Source organism: Balaenoptera acutorostrata, chromosome 11 (genome assembly GCF_949987535.1).
Source record: "Balaenoptera acutorostrata chromosome 11, mBalAcu1.1, whole genome shotgun sequence".
Taxonomy (NCBI): Eukaryota; Metazoa; Chordata; class Mammalia; order Artiodactyla; family Balaenopteridae; genus Balaenoptera; species Balaenoptera acutorostrata.
Window position 1 is genome coordinate 16,325,066 of NC_080074.1, and position 25,214 is coordinate 16,350,279.

General features: G+C 44.8%; 1 protein-coding gene across 3 annotated transcripts in view; it reads right to left on the bottom strand.

Moving 5' to 3' along the window:
• Nucleotides 1-25,214, bottom strand: part of RFX4 (regulatory factor X4) — a 167,041-nt gene that overhangs the window by 79,430 nt on the left and 62,397 nt on the right. For all 3 annotated transcript variants that reach the window (XM_007165734.2, XM_007165733.2, XM_057556340.1), the window contains exon 4: nt 14,234-14,357. In XM_007165734.2, coding sequence (XP_007165796.1) covers nt 14,234-14,357 — 124 coding nt within the window. The remainder of the gene's footprint in view (nt 1-14,233; nt 14,358-25,214) is intronic.

Genomic DNA, 25,214 nt, shown 5'->3' on the forward strand with positions numbered 1-25,214 from the left:
CCGGTCCCTGCTTACCTCCTGGCCTTCCTTCTCCTCTGACTCTCACCCTTCCTCACTGGATCCCAGCCACACTGGCTTGCTTTTTATTTTATTTTTTCCCTGTTCCTGAAACATGCCAGGCTTCCTCCCCCACTGGGGGCCTTTGTACTGCAGCTCTCTCCATCAGGAATGCAATTTCACCCAGATCGTCACAAGATTAGCTCCTTCTCCTACAACATCCGGGCCTCTGGGCAAGGTCCCTCTGCCCAGAGGCCTTCTCTGACCAGCGGGTGCAGAGTAAACAAGCAGCACCCCCAGCACGCGACCCTGCTTTCTGTCCTCCTCTCGGCACTCTCCGCAGTTGTCTCGCTTGCTTACTCTCTGAGTGCTTATTTCACATCTCCCCTGACTTGAACATAAGCTCCACGAGAGCAGGGACCTGGCCCAGGTCACATGTGAAGAGCTCAGTCCATGTTTGTTGAATGAAGGCATGAAGCCCGACCCCTGGCCTGGAGAATACCCTTTACTCATTTGCCAAGTGGACGACGCTAAGTGCTGCTTCCCAGGACAACCACGTAGATCTGCCAGAAACCTAGGAGGAGGGGCCGTCTGCCAAGGTGAAAACACAACCGATGGGCCTCTTTCTTGGTGTGTACAGCGATGGTGTTGGTGAAGAGGCAGTATGGTAGAGGGGTTCTGTGCAGGGGCTTTGGAGCTAGATTACCTGGATTAGATCCAAGCTCAGCCACTTGTTATTCCGGGGCCCTTGGGCAAGTTATTTAACATTCAAATGACTCAGCTTCCTCATTTGTAAAATGGGAATGATACCAACCCCTACCTCAGAGAATTTTTGTGAAAATTTAAAAAGTAAACGCATGTAAATAATTAGCAACAGTGCCTGGCACTTAGTAAGGGCTCAATAAACGTTGCCCATTATGACAGGTGATTATCCTGATGACTCATTCATTCCCTTTTATTACCAGGGATGTGTAAGTCTAGCCACATTCTTCTAACTCCCTTCTCTTCTAATACAGCATGGAGCAGGCAGGTGTGGTCAGAGCGAGGGAGCCTGCATACCGTCCTTCATAAGAGATGCTGCTGCTGATTCCCCACTGGCAGGGCATGAACTACGAGCACCTTCTCAGAGGTGGGGAGGAATCTCTACGATCCTCTTACACCCTCTTCCAAGCCTTTCCTGATCCCCTGACCAGGTAAGAGCTCTTCCTCCTCCAAACCGCTGCACCTGCTGCTTCCAGTCTGTGACCAAGTTCCATCCTCCCTCTATTGTGAACATATCCTGATTCTCCCCGCATCTCCATCTCCACCGGCCCCAGGGCCATCATCTCACACCTGGGTTGCTGCAATGGTCTCACTGCCCCTGCTGCCAGGCATGCCTCACCTCAACCACTCCTTCATGAAGACTCCAGACAAAGTCCAAACCCACCAGGTCCTGCCTTCATTCCAGCTCACCTCTCGTCCTCCTCCTCCTCTCCCAATCCCATGAAGTATTGAAGGGTATTACCACACTTTAAAAATGTGCTAAATTGAAGAGCCAAAAAAGACCTTTGCCTCTTTCTTCCATTTGAGCAACAGGCTTTTTCATCTATCAAATGGGGATAATGACACTTTTTCAACCTATCTTCCAGGCTTACAGCAGGGTCAAAGGAGTTAGGGAGTGCACCTAGAGCTTTGTCAGCCAGGAGGAGGAGGAGGATGGAGGGTAGGAGATCCACCCCAGTGGAATTTCATTGGCTGGACGGGTGGAGAAGAGGGACCAGCTGCCAGGGAGGGGCCCCTCTGCTAATACGTCTCTGCCCCCCACCTTGATGTCTTCCAGGAGCATCACCCTTTTCTAGCACATTCTCTTCATCGACAGAGGTATCCTTCAATCCTTTGATGGCTCTTCAGAGGATTCTCAGAAAACCCAGTTTCCAGGCTTTTGTGGTTATCTTATGGTCTCCCAAGCAATATATTTGCGGGGTTAGAATCTTTCATTCCATTTGTGAAAATACTTTTTCCCTAAAAATATTTGATGGCCAAATCCTCTCCTCCTCCTCCAAAAAGAGAGAAAGGTCACTTCAAATAAAGCACGAAGAGGAAAGGAAGCCTGTTAGGAGTTGGGGGTGGGGGATGGGTGGAGGCCCTGCCGCACCACATCGCTCTCTGCCCAACTGGAGGTCAAGACTTTTCCCACTCTGAGCAAAGAAAGCTGTTGCAGACAGCACCTCCTCCTTCCAGCCGCAACAAAAACCTGTGGGAAGGGAGTTTGCTTTTTTTTTTAAGTGTTTCTTATGGGCTGCAAATTACAAATTATTCTCCTTGCCTTTCACCAAATAATCAGCTGGTCCCTGAATCTGAAAGCCCAGCACAATTTAGTTTGAGTCTCAAAATGCAGGGTCGGTTCAGCCCTGCTAAGGCTGTTCAGCTTTTAATTTCTGGAGCAAGACTCAGCAAACAGTCAAACACTTTTGTGGAGCTGTGAGAGTTGAGCTTCACTGTTTGATAAATGGGCAGACGGCAGGCAGCCCCTCTTTCTTTTTTTGTATGGATTCAATGAAGCCTGCCTAAAGAACACCACATGCTGTTCTAGCTACTGATCTAACATTCCGCAACATCCCAGCCTTCCAAATTCCCTTTAATTACTCAGGAATCCCACCCTCTGCTCTTTCAGCCTGGGCAGACGGGGCTGGGGTCTCCATGGGCCAGGGGTGGGACGCGGAGAAGCTCTGGGGAACCAGTCTCTCCGGGGCTGCTGGCATTCTTTTTTAGGTGGTGGTCGGGTTATTCATCTCTTCCGTCCGTTCTTCTCTCCATTAAACACATGGCTCCAGGTGGAAGGAAACTCAGCACGCAGGCTACCCTGACGTAATTTTGTGGTTGTAGTTTTTTAAGAAACATGAGTGAGTTTGGGGCAAACCTTCCTGAAATGGCATCTTCAAACCACAGGCCTCATTTAAGATAAGGAAGGGGAAGAGTGAGAAGAGGAACTGACACCCATCGGGCATCAGTAGGCACCACGCACTAGACAAAGTATTTTACTCTCGGTATTAAATTTATCCTAAAAATCGCACTGGAGGAGAATACGATGGTCCCCATTTCACAGATGAGGAACTGGGGTCTAGGGTGATACAGGCCGCTCGGATTCACAAATGCCAGCGAGTAGAAGCAGCAGGGATCCAGTTCCACTGTCTCCTGGTCATCACTGTCACCGACACCCAAGGGAGCCAGCAAGTGTCCACTGACTGTGCATGAAACCCTCAGCATCCTCTGTGGGTGTCACCTCAAGAGACACCTTCAGAGCCACATAGCAAAGCCACTCGGCCTCATTACTCTACAGAGAGGCCTTGTTTAATTTTGACCCCAAGTCGTATGGTCTTGATCCAGCTTGATCTCCAAACTTAGTCATCAGGGACGCTCTGAAAAAAGGCTTTTTTGGTTGTTCCCAAAAATTCAATCCACCCTCAGTAGGCAAAGATTTGCCACCAACAAGAACTGATCCAAAAGAAGTTCCAGTGTCATGGAATAAGTGGATATTCTCCCACACTCTGAGGGAGACAAACTCGTGTATACAAAGAATCAAGTATGCTTAAGACAGTTTTAAAACAAGAGCTCCTGGTCTTATTTCAGAGGTCATTTGGGCGTGGGAAAAAGAAAAGGGGCTTTTCAAACAGCAAGAAATTATAAATTCAGTACAATGGCAAGTACTTGTTCCTTCTCTTAAAAAACACACACAACAATTTTTTGAACAAGAGAGAGAAATGGCTAGGGAAAGAGGTTAAAGGGAGTCTAATTGTCACAACTTTAAGTCTGAAAGTGGGGTACTCACTTTCTTTATTGGCACTAGACCTTGAGCCTTTTTCAAAGAAGAAAAAATAATTAAGCCTGGTAGTATGAATAAGTTTTCCTAAACACTTTACCTCAATGCTACCATCTTGAAATGGGTGTTTGCCAGAGTAATTTTACTATGCTGGTATAACTCTATCCATTTAACAATTTTGGGAGGAGTAACACCTACTGGGTGCCAGGCACTGGAGGTTGAGGTGGGTTCTACCCCACTGCAGGTGCCACAGGAAATTCCACAAAAGAAATTTTTAAAAATTACAAGAAATTTACAGCTAGAGCAGTGAGACAGAAATGGAATTTCAAATTATGCATACGGATTGATGAAGGATTCCGAGAAAACCCCCATGGCTAGAAAGGTAACAATCTGTTGCCCCCTGATAAGTACCGTGGGTAACAATTCCAAGAAGTCCAAAAATCCATATGTGAGCCCAGTATTGTCCTTGGGATGATGGGATGATGTGTCATGTCTGTGACTGTGAGAATAGACAGTCATCATACACCCATTTAGCTAGAATGTGGTGAGTTACATAAGATAGAGGTTAAGTCAAAAATGGAATAATTCTGAAGATGATAATACGAAAGGGTGAGGGTGGCGATGGTAGCATGCGTGCAATGCGGGAAATTTTTAGAACAATTGTTCTCAAAATTGCTCAGAAGGAAGAGCAGCTAGAAAGGTTGAAACATTCATATGTTAGCGATGATATATTAAAAACAGGATGTATTTAAGTCATGAAATGTTGCGATGGTAAACTGAAATCATAATTATAGCTAAAGTGCATTGAGTGTTTATACTTACCAGGCACTGTGCTAAGGCAGCCCTTTTAACAGTCATTATCTCAACAGTCCTCAGGTGGTTGGTACCATGTCCCCATTTTACAGAGGAGAAAATTGAGGCTCATAGCTATTAAGAAATCTCCTGAGTTCACACAGCTGGTAAATGGTGGAGCTGGGATTCAAACCCACACAATTTGATTTCTGAGCTTTTACACTGCACATCAGTAAAGACGTGTGAAATAACAAAATATGGAATCTGGTGTGAAATCAGGCATTCTGACATCACAGCAGATACTAAGGGTTAAGAAAAACATATGCAAGAATTTAAAGTAGAAGGAAGCTGTCCATGTGCTTAATTTTTTTCCTTTGCAAATTGAAAAAAGACCATTCCTGAAGAATCCTAAAGATGCCTCAAGAGTACCTTTATCCCCCTCTGTGCCCCTCCACAGGTGCGCAAGCGACCTGGGGTCAGGGCAGATTGTGAGCGCTCTTGAGGAAGAGGGCAGTCATGTAAAACGAGAGGAACCTTTAGCCTTATCTCTGTTCCAGGCATACGTGGCTGACAGAAGCACAGGTCCCCAGAACACTGTTGTCTGTCTGTCTGTTTCTTGCAGTGCTCAAGCAGGGGCGGCGGGGAGGAAGGAGCCACATATTCAAGGAAGCAACACCCACAGCCCAAATGGCTAAGTACCTCAAGCCCTCACGGGGAAAAGGCAGGATATAAATAAATTCAATTCATACAAGTACATCTGCCGCCCCAGATTCCGTTCCTCCTGTCTCCCTACCTCTTACTGGGGGGGGGGAGGGGGGGTCCCTGCCCAGCAGGTGGCATCCACTGGTCTCCCCTCTTCCCCTCAGATCCAGCCCTGCCACTACATGTCGGACCTTGGGAAGCCCACTCAATCTCTTTGACTTTCAATGTCCTTGTCTGGAAAATGAGAAGGTCTCACCAACAGATCTCTAAGTCCCCTTAATAGATTAAACTTATTTACATTGAGGTGTTAGTAACTGGTAAGTATTAATGAATTATCCTGCTCTTTTGTAGTTGCATTTCCACAGACTTAAACGAAAGGAACTGAGGATTTTGAGATATCAGCAAGCCTTCGGGGGAGGTGTATTTGCGAGGATAAAGCGCCTCCCCACGTATTCAAGTCGCACTGTGTCACAGCTGTCTAGTTGCCTATCCATGAATCAGCCTCTTCCTGACAAGCTCAACAAATCTTTGACCATAAATCACGTTACCCCACACAGTCTAAGCTAGTCACTTGGTGCCACCTATGTTTCCTCGCATGGGCTCCACATTTGAGAGTACACCCTGCACTCTCTCAGGATCCTGGGTTCCATTTTATAGTCGTGACACATAAAAGGACACATGGAAAGAAATGGGTGAAGGTGATCAAAAGGGACAAACTTCCAGTTATAAGATAAATAAGTCCTGGGTTGTCAGGTACAGTATGCTGACTATAGTTAACAATACTGTATCGTATGATTGAAAGTTGTAAGGAGAAGAGATCTCAAAAGTTCTCATCACAAGAAAACAAAATGTGTAACTCTGTGTAGTGATGGATGTTAACTAAATTTATTGTGTTGATCATTTTGCAGTACATACATACATCAAATCACCATGTTGTACACCTAAAACTAATACGATGTTAGATGTCAATTAGATCTCATTTTTTTAAATGAAAAAGGATACGTGGATTTCTGAAATGCCCTTATGTGGATAAAATGGCTAGTTGTCTGCCCCTTTCCCTTTCTAACCAAACTCTAATTTTTTATTCCAGGAGGCAATGTACTACATTTTCCTGCCTCCCTGACAGCCAAGGGCATACAGTGAGACAAAAGGGAAAATCCCTGGGCAGGGCTCTGGGAAAGCTCCTAAAGACAGCTGACTCAGCTGGAGTTTTGACCTTTCTCTCCCTACACCCTGTTTTCTACTTCTTGCCTGGAATACAGGCTTTGTTGTCCAGCAGTCACTTTGGACCATGAGATTAGAAGCCATCTGCTAAGGATGGCAGAGCACAGAGAGAGAAGGAGCCCAGGTCCCTGATGCTCTTATAGAGCTGTTATACTAGCATAGGTTACCTTCTTTTAGACTTATTCTATGTGAAGAAAAGTAAAACCACAAATTTATTTAAGCCATTGTTTGGGAACGAGGAAAGGCGTCTTTTACGCACAGCCCCAATACAATTCCTAACTGATACACCTTTTGATTTCCACCCAGGATTTACCTCATAGGAAAGGTTCCAGTGGCCCTGGAATCAGCTATCTCATCTTTAAACAGGAACAAAAAACGGCATCTAGTTCACAGGGCTGAGGATTAAATGAGGTAATATGTGCAAAGGGCTTGGCCCAGTGCCTGGCAAAGAGTCAGTGTTATTGTCATTATGATTTCTTGTTGAAAAGTGTTTCCAGTTCATATGGTAAAGATCCTCACACCTTTGTAGACTAACTTCCCCACGTGATAGATGCAGGGACTGAGGTTCAGAGAGGGAAATGGGACCTGTCCAGGGTAATACAGAGAGTAAGAGTGATAGATCCTCAAATTCAGGGCCCAAAACCTGGCATTCTTGGAAACTCCTCGCCTACTGCACATGATGGACCCTCAGTAAAAGTTTGTGGAAGAAGACATTCTTTTGCCTTTAATCCTCCACCGGAATGCCTGTTACAAATGCATGGAAAGCAATCCAATTTGTAAGTTAGAGATATTCTCTTAGCTCAGAAATCTGAGGTCCACTTTTTCTTTCCGAAAAAAGCTTAGCTCTTGCTAAGCACACTAATGCTCCATCTCTGGGCAGGTGGAGTTCTTAGTTTCCAAAAGACCAGTGGAAAAGCAGGAGAAAGAAGCATTTGGTGAAACTGAAACACTCGCTTCAGCTTCCATGGATCTCGCAAGTCTGCAGGTTCGGAGAAGGCAATACTGGGTACCTAGAGGTACTCCGGGATTGACCTGGTTCTCAGGCTGCCCTCACTCCCCACCCCGAGGAGGCAGCAGTTTCCTCCTCTGCATCCCTCCGATCCTGGGTGTTCATAGCTCAGGGGGCACATGTGCCATCTTGCTTTGCAGTTTCTCACATGCATATGCCCCTTTGCAGCCTCCTCCCCTAGAGGACTCCATTTCCCATCTCCTGAGATAAATGCATACCTAATAAATGCATACCTAAGGTTCACTTGGGTGAACCCAAGTGTTGAGGGGAAGCAGAATGGGAAATACTGGTGGGGGGGTTCCCAGTGCCTGGAACACCCTGGGGGGAAGATCTGAGGGGAAATTTCTCCACTGCAGTGACCAGCGCACTTGACTCCGAGAGACAGAGAGGCCGAGACTTCACTCCCAAATTTGATCATATGGAGGTGTCCAGGTGACTGCTAATGACAACACCAAAGTCAAAAGGACAACTGTTTACACAAAACCTGCCTCTACACATACCGACCCGACCGTACCCCCATAATAAGTTGCTCTGTGTAAATGAGACAGTTAAGTACATGGACTCTAGAGCCAGACTTCTCAGGGTCACATTCTGAATCACACATCTACTTACTGGCTGTTTGACCTTGGGCAAATTACCTAACTTCTCTGGGACTCAGTTTACCCATGTATGAAATGGGGATAATAGTTTCTAGCTCATAGAGTTGTTTGGGAGATTAGACAAGGTTGACATATGTCAAGTGCTTAGAATAGTGCCAGGTAATAGAAAGCACTATGTAAGTGTTTGCTATTTTTATTAATTTTATTAAACATCTGTGAATGCTGCATTCATAATTAGACATAGCTAGACACTTCTAATATCTGTTAAAAAGAATTGTCTGTAATAAGCTTGGGTAATTTAGCTGAGTATGATGTCATGTGTAGGCCAATTCTGATATTACCTTGTGTTTGTTCCAATTTACAGTTCTGTGGCTCTCTAAACATTTATTTCACTGCTTTTGCTGGAGAACTAGGGGTATCATTTTGGAAGTGTTTTTTCTCACCCTGACAAGCCTGGAGGCACCAGTAGCAGGAAGGAAAGGTCAGGGAAGAGCAGAAGGTCAGACCACTCTCCCCTCCCCCACTGCAGGTCCCCAGGCCACGCGTGGTCAGTCCTGAGCTGGGGGGGAGGGGAGGAGTTTTCAAATGGATGAGAGACTGCAGGTTTCAACTAGAGCACTGGACTGGACTTTAGTGTGTACAAGAGCACCTAAATTATTGAAAAGAGGCTTGTTTTTTGGTTTTTGTTTTAACATCTTTATTGGAGTATAACTGCTTTACAATGGTGTGTTAGTTTCTGCTGTATAACAAAGTGAATCAGCTATACATATACATATATCCCCATATCTCCTCCCTCTTGCGTCTCACTCCCACCCTCCCTATCTCATCCCTCTAGGTGGTCACAAAGCACCGAGCTGATCTCCCTGTGCTATGTGGCTGCTTCCCACTAGCTATCTATTTTACGTTTGGTAGTGTATATATGTCCATGCCACTCTCTCACTTTGTCCCAGCTTACCCTTCCCCCTCCCCATGTCCTCAAGTCCACTCTCTACATCTGCTGAGGCTTGTTTTTATAATCAATAACCGAAAAGCTATTAAACCTGCCACAAAACCATCAGGCGTCAGGGAAGGGAGTTTGGCCGTAACATGGTTGAGGAACAAAGCAAAGCCATTTTCTGTTTGCACATCACCAAGGTGGGCCTGTTCCATACCCGTCACACTCGTGGGGGCTCCTCTGGGCTTCTCTAAGAATAAAAGTGTAACACGAGGCATTCAGAGAGCTGGTCAGAACCCTCCAGCATCAGGCCAGAGCCACAGGGTGAATCCTCAGCGGAGAAGCAAGAGCGGTGGGCAGTGGGAGGTCAGCTGGAGAGCACAGCCCTTCAGCCATTGTGGACAGAGATCCAGGGGGTCTCCCCCGAAACCCACCACTGGACCCCTTTCCCCGAGCGTATGGATGACGATCACAGCACAGGACACAGATAGCTGGGAGGAGCCTTCAGAGAGCACCAGCTGGTCAAAAAGACTCCTGTTGCCTTTCCTCTAGGTACCCTCCCCCACTGTCCCCCTCCCCCGACCCTGGAGGAGTCAAAAGAGGAGAGAAAGAGTCCCCCCTTCCCTTTCACAGAGCAAATTTGGAGGCATCGTGGGGGGAGGTCTGACTTCCATGTGAGATGGAAGTTTTAAATTGGACAGAACTGGGCTTTTTCATAGCTGAGAATGAGTTTTAATTATCCAGCCAAGACTAATATGATGGCTGATCACGGTCTGATGCTGTGGGATTGCCCTGCGATGCTGTCAGAGGGCAGAGCAGGAAGGACGGACAGAGGACTCTGAAGGCAGCTCTTTAAAGTAAGTGAAAATACAACCAGTTTCCATTGGTACCTCAACAAGTTCATCCCTACTCAGCAAATGGACTAATGGAAAGTAGATACAATGCCAATTTCATATGGTGACCATAAGGCTTAAGCAAATTGCCATATGTCAAACAATTCATGGTGTTCTTAGCAAACAGCAATAATATAAATCATTCAATCTTCAAATATCTGAAGATCTATTATGTGCCAGGCACTATTCTGGGGGCTAGGGATGCATAGTGAACAAAAAGGTCCTCATGGAGCTTCCATTCTAGAGAAAGAGACGGACAAAACACAAGCAACTAAAAAATATATATGTTACATATTTATTAGTTATATGCATTAATAATTATATATTATATGTAATAAAATATATAGATAATACTACCATATATAGATAACTATACATATATATTAGTAACAACATATATATATAGTAGTTCAGACAGTGATAAGTGCTATAAAGAAAAATAAAGTATGGTAAGGAGATAGAGGAGTTAGAACGGAATGGAGCCAATTTTAGAAAATAGTGATTTCTTCCATTGATAGAGAGCTTTACAGTTTTAAAAAACATTATCATAAGCACTGTCTCATTTTATCCCTAGAGTAATATGGGATACTTCCCATCTAAAGGTAAGGAAATGGGAGCTCAGAAAAGTTAAGTGACTCCAAGTTGGGTGACATTTCATCACCCCAGCCAACAGCAAAAGCAGGCACAAGAAGTTAGTTCAGCTAGCTGCCTCAGCATGCTCTGCAATTCCGAAATTAATTCCATGACCCAAAGTCAATACAACATTACTGGAAGCCACTGCTTTTGGAGCTTGGCCACGGTGTTGGGAGAGGGGATTTTTATTTCAGATCTTACTTGCAGCAAAGCAATCGCTGCCATCCACTTTATCAAGAACAGGATCCCAGCCAGGCGACATGGGGACAGCTTTACCACTGATGTCTGTTTCACCTCAGCCCACTTGCAAGCCAGTTGGGAAGACGACCACCAATCTAATTTTTCTCTAAAACCGAAGCTGAAATAGTGAACTTTGCCTGCTCTGAGTTAAAAGTTCAGAGATGAAACATAAATTTGGACGGATCGGCTCAAAGGAAGACTGTCCACAATTACACTCCAAGGTTTTACAGAACTAGTCCCTTTCTCTCAAAGAGATGGCAGCTGCAGCGTGCTAGGAGCCCTCAGGAAGGGAAAATGTGTCTGGGATTTCAATTCAACAAGCTCAATGAGAAAACCCTCAGCAGGTACCTTCTGTCCTCCGTGGCTGGAAGGAGAACCCCAATTTCCAGTGCACTTGAAATCGATGGCAAGGCAGCTGCAGAGAGCTTTTGCATTTGTGCTTTTATTTCCATTAGAGTAACTCCTTGCTTTGGGACTGAAGATAAGACGAAGTTCGGATTTTTTTTTTTTTTAAACATCTTTATTGGAGTATAATTGCTTTACAATGGTGTGTTAGTTTCTGCTTTATAACAAAGTGAATCAGCTATACATATACATATACCCCCATATCTCCTCCCTCTTGCGTCTCCCTCCTTCCCACCCTCCCTAACCCACCCCTCTAGGTGGTCACAAAGCACCAAGCTGATCTCCCTGTGCTACGTGGCTGCTTCCCACTAGCTATCTATTTTACATTTGGTAGTGTATATAAGTCCATGCCACTCTCTTACTACGTCCCAGCTTACCCTTGGATGCCTTTTTCAATGACTATTTTGGAAGCAGCTGGCACTGCAATTCTTCTTAGAGAGGAAACTTATTATTTGGGAAAATATTCTGAAAAGCCATTTGGATTAAACGAGACTTGTGGGCATAGATATCAGCAGGAAGCAAGGACTAGAGAATAGAGGAAATTTGGTGGAGCTTGTCCCAAGAAGGAAGGAGAGGGAGAGTGAAGGGAGCAGAAGGAGGTGGCAGAGGAGGACGGGAGAGGCAGCCGAGCAGAGAGGGCGGGGACCAGCTGTGGGGCACTGGCAGGAGGAGCACCAGGGCGCGTTTGGAGGTGGGGACGTCTGCTCCATGGGACAGTGTTTGGGATGTAAACCACCGCTGCACACTTCAGTCTACTAGGACGCTTCAGTCTACACGGATGCTTTCTGTGGACTGCCTTGTGCAAAGCAAAGAGGACCCTGAGTTTCATCCCTAGCTCGTGATGGTACAGAACAGGGCTGTCCAACAGGACTGTCTGTGGAGATGGAAATGTTGTATTTGCACCGTCCAATATGGTAGCATCTAGTTACATGTGGCTACTGAGCATCTGAAGTATGGCTAGTGTGACTGAGGAACTGAATTTTAATTTTGTTTAAGTTAAACAACTGTGTGTGGCCAGAGGCTACTGTACTGAATAGCACAGGTGTGGAGAGAGGGGGTATATGCAGAAAGAGGAGTCCCAAGTCAAGGTGACCCTGAGGATGCAAACACCCTGGGACTTGCTGAAATCTTGGGGGCAGATTTGAGACTTGAAATAGGAATGGAACTGGGATGCTGGCAGGAGAGGAAGAGTTAAATCGATCTTACCTAGATCACAAGGTCAAGGAAACCCTGAGCTGACAACAGGGTTACAAAAGAATTTGAGAGAAAAAGGAATAGAAGGTTCTTACACAGGCAAATTGGAGTTTCTAGAAATGCTGAATTTTTTTGTTTTTTGGTTTTGTTTTTGTTTCAGAATCTAAGCTAACAAATGGCTATTTGTATCTGTGCACAAGCATCTCATGGAAAATTCATAATAACAGTTGTAATGGCACATGGTAGGTGTTACTAAATATCTGAGCGACCAGATGACTGAGTGCACAGTACCCTACAGCAGCCCGCCACCCTCTCAAGTGAATCTTGCAACATCCCAGGAAGAAGGCAGGGGTTAATTCCCATTTCACAGCTGAGAGGACTGAGTCTCTGAGAGGTTAAGTGATAAGTCCAGGAGAGCTAGGATTCTTGGTCTTTTGGTTCACCCAACCTGACTCTCTATTTCGACCTCTGGGAGGGAGCGTGCAGATGCAAGAGAGTGTTCCAGGACCCCGGACACAGGACAGGGATACACTCCTGCTGTGCTCTTCCTTCGCCCACTGCTGAGAGGCTCTCAGTGCCCCTCTCTAGACTGGGAGCCCCTCCACAGCACGACCCATACCGGGATCCCTCTGAGTCTCCACTGCCTGACACGGTGCACGCCACACAGCCAGTCTCAGCCAACACTGCCCGGCTGAGGAAATGAACGAATGAAACAGCAAAGGTGGCTTCGCCACTCATTTTTTTAAAAATTCTTTTCACTTTGGAGAAGGAACATTAACCCATCACACAAGCATTTTTCCCTTCCTAAGTCACCACAGAGCATCTTCTCATTTACTGAGTGGAGCCAATTCTCAGCCACTCAGTTTCAGACTCTCCGGGGTGGTTGGCTCAGGCCTAACATTGCCCTTTGTTTTTTCTTGCTGATGATTTATCTGTTGAGGATCTGAAAAGTGAATTTCTGAAACATTGACCCCTTCCTGCCATTTCAGTCCTTGTTACGCTTGCACTCAGAAAACTGGTAAGGAATAGTGGTGCAGGACAAGCTTGCCTATTTTTTATTAGCCGATGTGGAAAAATAGTTACACACAGGAAAAAGAAGCTAATAAAAGGAGAAAGAGTTTAGATGTATTGATTCAAATTAAATTGAATATTTTGGGGGTGTAAAAAAATCTAGATCTTTATCAAATAAACACATGATGAGTCTTAAATAGAGTTCCAATAGCCTTCCTTGGCCAGCTGAATATGAATGACCAAGGGTAATGATTTTTTGTAGAGAGAGCCCTGAGTGTGGGATGTATTTTTATCATAAGTGAATAGAGAACAGTCAGGCCTGCAGTGATATTACAAACAGTACCACTCCCAGCTGAGGACTCCCAGACCTCCAAGCTATGATACAAGGCCACTTCCCAGTTTCTCTAAGGCGCTCACATTACTAAGCCAAGCAGTTTACCTGTCCCAGGCTCACTGACATACACATAACACACCTGCGAGTTCAATATTTGCCGCTCAGAGAAAAGAAGTTACTGTCTGCAAATTAAGTACCGAGGAAATTCAAGGTAGACGTTCACTTTTACTTTACAACATGTCTGAATTATTTGAAATTTTTAATACTTTGGTATTACTCTGTTTTGGTATTTGGTTTGGTATTACTCTGTTAACAATTGTTTGAAATTTTTACAGCAAAGTAACCGAAGTATTTACTTTGGTAACCTAAAAAAAAAAAATTAAATGATTTAAACATGATTAGGAACTGTGCATAAATTACTTATAAGTGGGGAAGAAAAGGAAAAAGCCTGGTGAAGTTGGACTCACCTTTCCAAAGCTGGCAGCATTGACGGGCTGGGTGTCATTCTTCTCGCAGAAATCCAGGTAATGCATGTAGAGGGCACTGCGAGGGATGCAGACCCCTTCTGCAATCTCATAGTTCTCCTCCAGCCTGGGGAAATAAACGCCCAATGAACAAACCCAAGAAAGAAGGATCTGTTCTTTCTAGTCCTCCGCCACAGCTGGGCAGACCTGAGAAATCACTCTTTTCTTACAGATGGGGAAACCAAGGCCCACGAAGACAAAACAATCTGCCTAAGGTCAGGAACGGAGTTAGCAGGTTAGCAGGATCAGACCCCTGGTCCCTTTGGGTATGACCTCAGGTCACTTTTCCAGCCCAAATTCCCAGTCCCTTTCCTCTGTGTTGTCATTAGCCTGACCACATTCTGGGTGAATCAGATTCCCCCAAACTCCAAAAAATGATAGAGGATATTGCAGGTGCCCCCCTCAGCCAAGCTACCCACTGTGTAGCCATTCCTGATAGGTGTTAAAATCTTGGAGCTTCTTGGCTAACAAGAGCAGCAGAGTGAGACAGCCTGGGAAAAACAAATGCCCCAGCACGGGCTGGACAGCTAGACAGCCACTAACCCACTGACTGAGGGAGGTTATATGACCACAGCAGGGAGCTGAACTGCTTGCTTCCTTTAGGCTCACCTTCCCTGCTGTACTGGGATTATATGATTCTACACCCATTACCTTCTTAATGACTATAGGTTAGGGTTTCAGGGTAGGAACTTTTCCATCTGGGTTCAAATCCCAGCCTTATTACTTGCTGGCTTGGTGACCTCGGGTAAGTTACTCAACCTCAGCCCTCAGTTTCCTTTTGGAGGTACTGACTGTAACCGCCTCTCAAGGTTGTCACGACAATCAGATGTAATGTGTGACATGCATCAGCATGGGGCCTGGCACATGGTGAGAGCTTAGTAGGTGTTAGACCTCATTATCATCCACTTTTCTGCTCCATAAAACATTTTTGGGCACTCAGATGTCCAGAATTTGTGCTAGATACTGGGAACATAGAAGTAAACTAGATACAGTTTTTTTTTTTTCCCTCTTTAACCCAAACACAAGAATGTAGACATCCAATCATCAAGTTCCCCCTCACCACCATGTCAGCCATGAAGAAAACAGAAGACAACAAACAACACACTGGTGTTCATTGTGGATGTCAAGGCCAACAAGCACCAAATTAAACGGACTGTGAAGAAGCTCTATGACATTGACATGGCTAAGGTCAACACCCTGATCAGGCCTGATGGAGAGAAGAAGGCATATGTTTGACTGGCTCCTGACTATGATGCTTTGGATGTTGCCAACAAAGTTGGATCATCTACACTGAGTCCAGCTGGCTAATTCTAAATATAAAAGTTTTCACTGTTAAAAAGAAAAGAATGTAGGCATCCAAAAGAATCAGGCTCCTTTGTCATGGACACTTCGGAAGGTTAAACATCTCTTCCAACAAAACTGCTGGGGCACGTGACAGTTTGGGGACTTCTCTTTGGGCCTCACTGCCTTCAGTGTGGGGTACACACTGTTCAATAAACTCACCAATAGAAAATATTTCTCCTCTGATTGTGAATTGGATTTTAGGAAACAACCCCAAGTCATTTGGAACCAAGTTTGAGGGCTAAAGTGACTGGAATAACCCTTTTCTCCCAACTGTTTTTCTAGGGGTTCAAAAATAAGGCATGATGCTAAAACAATGAAATCAATGTCCTCAAGTGGCTTCTAACTTTCTCTGAGGGCACTTGCCAAAGAAGTGGTCCAGCGCTGTTGTAACTGAAGTGGAATGAGGACACGGCCTCCCGAGGTGCCCACTTGAAAGGGCAGTGCTCATTCGGCTCACTGCAACATGTGGTTGAAAGAAAATCAGTTCAATCATTTCATCCCCAAACCCCACGGATGACGCAGAGGACCAAACAACCCGAGGAACGCTCGGATAGATGAAGATGCCTGTGCTGAGCCGTCCCAGGTAGTCTCACCCACTCCCCCCTCTTCTGGGAAGGGGAACACTGAGTAACGCCTGACAATTTTTATAAGTGTTCCAGGAAATAGTTTATGCAATCCCTTCTAGGCAACCTAATTCCTTGAGGCTGGGGTGGTGTCTGATTCACTTCTGCATTTTTGAAGTCCAACAGACTCCATAGCACACAGCAGGTGCTCAGTAAATGTTTGATGGATAGATTGTGTCAGTCATATATTCATTCAACAAATATTTACTGATCTCTTATCACCCGACAGGTGCTGGGGATACCACGGTGTGCAAGGTAGCCCTTGTTTGTGCGTGGAGAACAGATTAATGGTGGACAGGTGGATAAAGACACAGGTAATCTTCAATTCAACAAATATTTATTGAGTGCCAGGCAGTGTTCTAGACTTTAAGGAAACAGTGGTGAACAAAACAAAGGCCCTGTCCTGAGAGGGCTTACAGTCTATGTGTCCCCAACATCATACATTGGAACTCTAAATGTATTTCCCTGTGGGAAAATCGTTTCACATAGAGATTAGGTTTCTTAGGACTATCCTAAGCCTTGGGGCTGGTGTGAATGGGGATCAGCCTTCTAGTTTAGCCTGGACCCCTAAATGCCATTCACAGTATTGTTTCCCTATAAAAGTGAGTTCAAAGGTCCAAATAACCAGCTTATGCACAAACTCGTGGGGGTCATCTGAAAAATGCGGCTTTCACAAGATGGGGTCTCACAAACATTCTTTGTTTGGCCTGAACAGTGTTGGCCCAACTTTTAAAATTCAGGACATTTCACACAAGAATCTGGATTTCTGGCTTCTTTTGAAAAGGCTGAGATCTGGCAACACTGGGCCCATATTCCCGCGTGACAATTGGCCAGCGTTACATGTGCCCTCGGGTCGGCCAGAGTCCTCACTCCTCCCTATTTTTCTTACACCCAATCTATTTTCTGTTCCTTGTCTGCCTCCTGTAGGGTCTTGTGTTGACATAAGACAAAATCTATGCCCTAGTTCACTTTGCAGTTTATTGTGGGGAGAATAATGCACAGAAATAAGAATATTTAAATACTACCAACTCCCAACCACAGGTGCAGAGGAATGTGGGAAGACAGAGAGATTACTGTGTAGATGGGAACAGATGATTAAGGTTTCATGATGAACTGGAATTAGAACTTTGTAACAACAACAACAACAGCTAGCATCTGTTGAGCTCTTACTAGGTGCCAGGCACGGGGTATACATTATCTCACAATAACCATATGATGCCCATATTTTAGATGAGGAAACTGAGGCACAGAGAGCGAAATTCATTTGCCCGTGGTCATGCAGCTGGTAAATGGGAGAGTTTGTCTCACTGTGAACCACTGTGGTATTCTGCCATGGGAGATGGAGGGGGTTCCAGGCAAGGAGAACAGCAAGGCTAAGAGACAAACGTGGCTCGAGCTTTGGAAGATGGAGACACTGGTCTGAGTGGAGAAGAGGGCTTGTAAAGGAGTATCTAAAAGGAAAGAACCATGGGGGAGGGGCATGCCGTATAAGAGAATATGGCTTGGCCGAAGAGTTTAGCAACCTCCAGAGCTGAAGAGTTACTATGAAAGTCTTATTTCCAGAAGGCAATGGAGTGTTACTCAGACAGGATTGAAAAAAATATTCAGAGACAGGAAGACCCGAGTGTTTCCAGGATGCTGTAGAAATAATAATAATGTAATCAAATACAATGGAATACTGCTCAGCCATAAAAAGGAATGAAATAATGCCATTTTCAGCAACATAGATGGACCTAGAGATTATCATACTAAGTGAAGTAAGTCAGAAAGAGAAAGACAAATACAGTATGATACCACTTATATGTGGAATCTAAAATATGATACAAATTAACTTATTTACAAAACAGAAACAGACTCACAGACATAGAAAACTTATGGTTAACCAAAGGGGTAAGGGGGTGAGGGACGGATAAATTAGGAGTTTGGGATTAGCAGATGCCAACTACTATACATAAAATAGATAAAGAAGAAGGTCCTACTGTACAGCACAGGGAACTATATTCAATATCCTGTAACAAATCATAATGAAAAAATGTGAAAACTAACATATATGTAACTGAATCACTTTGCTGTACACCAGAAACTAACACAACATTGTCAATCAACTATACTTCAATTTTAGAATGTAATCAACAACAGTAACTAGCATTAATTTAAAGTTTAATATGTTGTATTTGCCAGCAATGGATTGAGACTAAAAGAACGTTTAAACAAAAAAAAACAAAAAAAAAACCCCAAGTCTCATAGGTTTCCTCTTAGACGACTGAGAGTGCCACTAAGCAATTTCCTTAGAAAGCTTAACTTCAACTCTTTAGGCTACTGTGTTGTGGGATATTTTCCAGTTTAACGCATAGACAAGAACAATCTGGGAAGCTGGAACTTTATGCATAATCAGCTGTGTGCTTTTTGCTTATATTTACTAATGATTTTCTAAAATTAATTTTGGCCAGAAAAATCCATGGACACATTCAACAAACATGCATTTCAAACCATTCAGAATTCATCTTATAAAAAGCATATGATCCTTTAAATTATAGGGAGCCAGTTAAGTTTTTAAAGCATAGGAGTGCCAGGATCCAATTTATTCTCTGGAAAGGTCACCTTGGCACCTCTCTGGTGAGTGGGCAAGGAGCGCTAGTGAAGACTGGCACGTAGTGGCTGACTAGGCAGTACTTGTAGAATGAATGAGTGAATGAACGAACAAATGAGATGGGTTTGGAGCCACGTTAATAGTCAGGGCAGGAAACGATGGAGCATGGATTGAAGGAGTGGCTGTCAGGGCAGAGATAACACCTAGGGTGTGGGTCTCATGCTGCCAGATATGAGGAGGGTGGGAGCAACCAAGGAAGCCCTCAAGTTCATAACTGGGTTGAATGGGTGAAAGGGGGCTCCATCGCCATGATTAAGAAAAGCTGGGGCTTCCCTGGTGGCGCAGTGGTTGAGAATCTGCCTGCCAATGCAGGGGACACGGGTTCGAGCCCTGGTCTGGGAAGATCCCACATGCCGCGGAGCAACTAGACCCGTGAGCCACAACTACTGAGCCTGCGCGTCTGGAGCCTGTGCTCCGCAACAAGAGAGGCCACGATAGTGAGAGGCCCGTGCACCGCAATGAAGAGTGGCCCCCGCTTGCCGCAACTAGAGAAAGCCCTCGCACAGAAACGAAGACCCAACACAGCCAAAAATAAAATAAATAAATAAATAAATAAATAAATTTAAAAAAAAAAAAGAAGAAAAGCTGACGAGGTGAGTTATGGGGGGTGGGGTGGGAATAATGCTTCCAAATATTGTGCTAAAGGGCATGGGTTCCCAGATAAATTCCTGGCTCCTCCCCTCATTGGTTACTTTACTTAAGCCCCCTGTGCCTCAGTTTCTATTTGTTGTTTGTATGGTTTGTTTGCTCACTAAATCTGGTCAAGAAATCAGGATTAAATACAAGATCAAATTTAAAATACATCCCATTAAATGAATCCATAGCTGCAACAAACTATCAACATTTGAATCATATGGGTGTAAGTCACAGCTCACACAGGCTGAGCTAATTAAGCAGTTACCTGCCAAAGGCCAGAGCCTTCTAAATAACTATATTCTTATCCACGTTTTGTTTCTCTTACTGGAGCTTCTTTGCCTCAAGGTATCTAGGTGGCTTGTGACTATGAAGCATTTTAATAAGCTCTATGAGTGAAGACACGTAATTGGAGTGAAGGGCAGCTTTGATGCTTGATGAGTTTCTACAGGAATAGCATCATGACACCTTTCCCCCAAACCTTCTTACAAACTCCAGAGGGTCCGTGCACGTACCGAAGTTGCTAATTGAAATGCCAGTTTCCTGACCAAGGCATGGCAGAAAAGCAGTTAATTATTTCTCTTCATATCTGATGAAATTTCCCCTTTTCCTCCTCACTTTTACAGGACATCATTAGTCTGACATGGTGAACAATACTCCATTGTATCTGGATTTTTTTTTTTTAATGATCACAAAAACATTCTCCACGTCTTCCATTTTCTGATCTTCTATTTAACGACTTGATCATATTTGAATTGAGCCTATCCTATTATGGAGAGATAATGACCTCGGTCCACTAGCCAACATGAGTCATTATCTGCAGTATACATTTTTAAAAGACCTCCTCACAAGGTTTCAGCATGCAGCATCCGGGGGCACATGGTGGAAGCTTCGTATTAGCGCTTTACAGTGAACAGCAGATGTCTCAGCACGTAGCATAATCTCTCCCTCTGCTCTCATTTTAAACTTATGTTTTCTTATATGTTCACATGGGCTTTCAGTCCAGCCTCCACTTCTCGAGTCCTTGTAGACATGTCTGGGACAGAAACTTTTTTCTTCTATTTTACCCAGAGAAAAGAAAACAGGATTTTTTTTTTTTTTTTTTTACTTGCTAAACATCATAATTTATTACTGAGGTTATCAGAGAGATCTGAGACTGCAAAATATGTGAGAAAAAAAATCTGGCCAAACAATCAGAGCCAGACAATAGTCTAAACCCTTCAATGGCTCCCCTCTGCCTCTCACAGAAGTTCAAATTCCTTACCTTGGCACCTAAGGTAAGGAACCCAAGGCCTCCTATCTCTCTGACCCTGACTACTTCTCCTTCTCCAGGCTTCTCTGGCCTCACTCCCCTACACATACGCTTCTCTCCAGCCGGCGGGACTGTCTGCCATTCCTCAAACATATCTTGCCACGTTCCCCGCTATGGTACACGTTCCCTGGCCTTCCCACCATGGGAGGGGACCCCCTCTGCTGGGCCTCACCCTACAAGGCTCAGCTCAAATTTCTCTTCCACAAAACTGTTAATTTCCACCCAGCCCCAACTGCTGATCACTCCTTAATCATTTCTTCCTTGACAAATTCACGTATTCATTCATTTGATAACATGTAGAGTGCTGAGTTACCTCTGTAGAGGAAAACACCTTGATTGAACAGACACACCTGCTGCTCCTAAAGCTCTCACCGCCTCCTGGCGATTTCCACAGCTCTTCCTAACAGCTTCACGGAGAGACAGTGGTTTTGCAGTCAGGGATCACTGAGTCTGAATCCTCCTTCACCACTTGCAAGCACTACGGTCTCAGGTATGTTACCTGAACTCTCAGACTCTTGCTTCCTTCATCTGCAAAATGAGGGAAATGATACCCCAACACCCATCTCCCAAGCCTGCTGTGAGGGTTAAACAAGAATCCAGGCACAGCCCTCAGCCCTCCAGCTGGCATATGCACGTCACTCAACGGAGGGTAACTATCGGTATCATTCTATATTAGTGCAGAATATTCAGGTAACACTTCACACCTTAGACTGAAAGTCCTTTCAAGGCAGGGACCAAACCACACTTCTATTTATGCCAGCATAGTTCCTAGCACTGTGACCTGAACACGGTCAGTAACACTGTGGAAGGAAGGAGGCGGCAGGGTGAGGGCTCTGGGCAAGGAAGGAAAGCAGGCTTTTGCACAGATCAAAAAAAAAGTTTAAAAAAATCCTAACACCTGGGGGGTTAAAGGAAAAGCCTGTTTATATTAACAGACCTGATTTATATTTTCAAGTGCCTACTCTTGTGCCAGAGATGTTCATATTTGTTATCACTACTCCCACAAATGGGTAACTTTATCTCCATGACATGGAGGAAGAAATGGAGGGTTGGGGAGGCTAAGTGACTTGCCCCAAACTACCTGGCTGGGAAAAGCCTGTCTTGGAGTATGAACTCAGGGACGATGCTTCTAAAGCTCTCACTCTGTGCTAGGGACTGACATCCATGTGCTCAGTGAGTCAGCATTACCTATTGAGCACCTACTATGCGCCAGGCACCACAGAATACAGAGGTGAACGAGAAGACGCAACCCCCACCACTGCCTTTAGGAAGCCGACGGTTTCTCAGAAGGAAGATGGGAACCAAGGAGAGAACACCACTAGATGATAAGTAAGTACAAAATGGTGGCATTTGGCTCACGTGGGCTCGGATTCTACAGAAGGCCAAAACAAATAAACAAAAACCACCCAATCTATTTTATTAAACTGCAACAATTAAGCCCACAATTTGCTGCTGGGTAGACAAACACGAGTTCAGGTGGGTCCCTGGTGTTTCTGCTAGGACCTCACTGGCCCCGCCTCCCCTTGGTTGAGGGTCTTCTTAGGAGGCAGGCATTTCCCCCACGTGGGTGGAGTGAGACTGAGACCATCTACTGTGTTGAGTTGCCTGCTTGCTTTTCCTCCTCTTCCAATAGGGGTAATAATCCTGCCTCCGCTACCCGGTTTTCGTGAGATCCAGTGAGCTCAGCCAGCAACATGAGCTGGGGTAAGCCTGGCACACCAGGGGTACTGGCTCCACCTGTAAGTTTGGTCCCTGCTCAGCCATGGACTGAATCAGGGATTTATTTCTGCCATTGTAATGACTCAACTGGACCAGAATCTAGAGTAATCTAATCCAAATCTTGTGCTTTGCCTACAAGCTACCAAATTGGTGTTCCAGAAAGGCCTGGGATTAGCCCTAGCTTCTGGCATCCCTCTGTTCATTTTTTGATTAATCAAGTCCTTTTTTTTTTTTTTGACAAAAACTAGGCACTATAGTAGCAGAGTGTCACAAGTTCTGTGCTGCTGCTAACCCACCTGTCGGGGCCTAGGCTAGAGGTTGGCAGCCAGCGCGCTGGTGGCCCCGAATGGCAGCGGAGGGGATTTTGGCGCCATCCTCTACCATAAACCACCCCCTTCAATCTTCCCTTTCCATCTCTCCCCTGCCTCTACTCATCTCCACTTCACCGTTACAAATAGGGCTGCAAAGAACATCTTCATATGTGTCCCCCTGCACACCTGGGGGAGTGTTTCTCCATGTCAGTATCCAGGAGTGGATACACATATTAAAATGTTCATGGGATGCAAAATTGCCCATTCAAATGGCCTTACCATTTTATACCTTCACTCACAGCACAAAATATTTTCTAAAAATAAGAACCTAGGTCTACAACATAGCATCTCATTCTCTGAGACATTTACACCCTTCATGTTGTCCTGCTTAAGCTACCTTTCTCCATCTCTGGCTGAGGACTTCTAGCGGGACATAGTCACGCCTATTGGCACTATATGTCACTTCTGGTTACATTCAGAGCTAAAAATGTTTAGCCTCCCTTTCTGGAATGAGGTGGACTAACTCATACTATGAGAACAAATAAGGTTATGCCACCGTTGAATAAAGAATTAAATCAGAAATGGGTGCACAACGTCAGGTATTGGTGACATCCCGTGGGTCTGGTCTAGCAGCTGTGGCCGGGTCTAAAACGTCACCGTACTTCTTTGGCACAGTACCCAGCCCAATTTTCTACCTCTGGCCTCCGAGAACATTTTAAAGAGAAACACCGAATTTATTTTGTTTCATATTGATTTGAAATATTGAAAGCCTAGCAATCACCCAAGCCTCATTTTTATTTTTTCAAAAGAAAGGAAAATGTCTCCCACGAAAGTGACAATTTGGTCTTCAATCCTCTTCCTTTGGGGAAGGGCCTCCCTTTCCCTGGAAACTGCAGACAGGGAAGTGCCTCCCCGCCGATGGCGCACAGGAGCTCAGAGTGACACTGGCAACAAGAGAGGTGTGTGAGAGGGCAGGGCAGTGGAGGGGGGCACGTGCCGGCAGCAAGTAGGCCAGGACAGGAGACAGGCTGCTTTCCCTGCCGAAATCCTCATTGTGAATAGAGGTTATTGTGTGGCCAGGATTCCAGCAGGGCTCACCATCCCCAGTGGGTTGGGCTTTACTAACCTCATGACCAAGGATGGGATGCTGGAAAGTGTTTGGCGGAAGGCATTTGACAATATTTGCCTGTTTTCTGCTGGGAACTGCCTCCAGGTCACGTGGCCCTGCTTATTTTCGGCTGCTTGGCTGTTGTATTATTTGTTCTTAGAGTGGGTATGGTCTCTGGGGCGATGGGGAGGGGCTCTCGGCAAGGTGGGGGAAGGCAGAGAGGCAAATAGCTCCTAAACCAATTCCAGGAACAAGCCAAGCGTCCCGGGAGAACTGGGCACTATCAGGCCAGTGGCTACCACCTTGGCGGTGAGGCCAAGGTCCTTTCCTGGGGCTGCCCGCTACCCCTGGAGAGAGGGGACAACGTGAAGGATATAGATGCCTCGGAGGACGAGATGCCGTGTTGTGGAGCTAGGTTCCTGTTTTTTAAAAAACAGCATTTTGTATACTTCGGCTGAATATAAAATGGTAAGGCCATTAGAGTGGGCAATTTTGCAATCCTGTTAACATTTTCTGTGCACCCAGCACTTCCACTGCCTGATACCCATACAGAAGAAACATTTCAGCAGGTGTGTGAGGGGACATATGAAGATGTTCTTTGGGACTTTATGTGTAAAGGCAAAGATGAGATTGGGACACAACCTAAATGTCGGTCAAAGAGGGAAATGGTGAACTGAATTCTGCCACTGTCTTACATGAAATTCTGTGCAGCGGTTAAAATGAGGCTGTTCTTTGGGGACGAATCTGGGTATAGCTTCAGGATATTCGACTAAGGAGAGAAAGCAAGCTGTGGATCAAGACAGTGTGACAGGTTGTGGAACAATATTTTTAGAGTTCTATGTCTGTATTCTTTTTATAAAGGAGAAAATACTAAATAAAAAACCACAATTCAGAAACTTCTATCAGTACTTATGCATGTAAATGCATAGGCAAGGGACAGTAAAAAAAAAAAAATATATATATATATATATATATATACACACACACACACACACACGCATGTATGCACAAACACCCACACACATACATATTTCTCACTGGTAACAGCGCTGCTCTGGAGGAGGTGAACTTTAACCTTATCTGTAATGTTTTCGTTTTAAAATAAGGAAATGTATTTTGTGTAAATAAAATAAAATTTAAATGTAAATGTGTATTTGTTGAATTTATTTGCACCTTGCCTTTTTCTAAAAAGCTAACAAAATAAACACAAAAAGAAAAAAATTA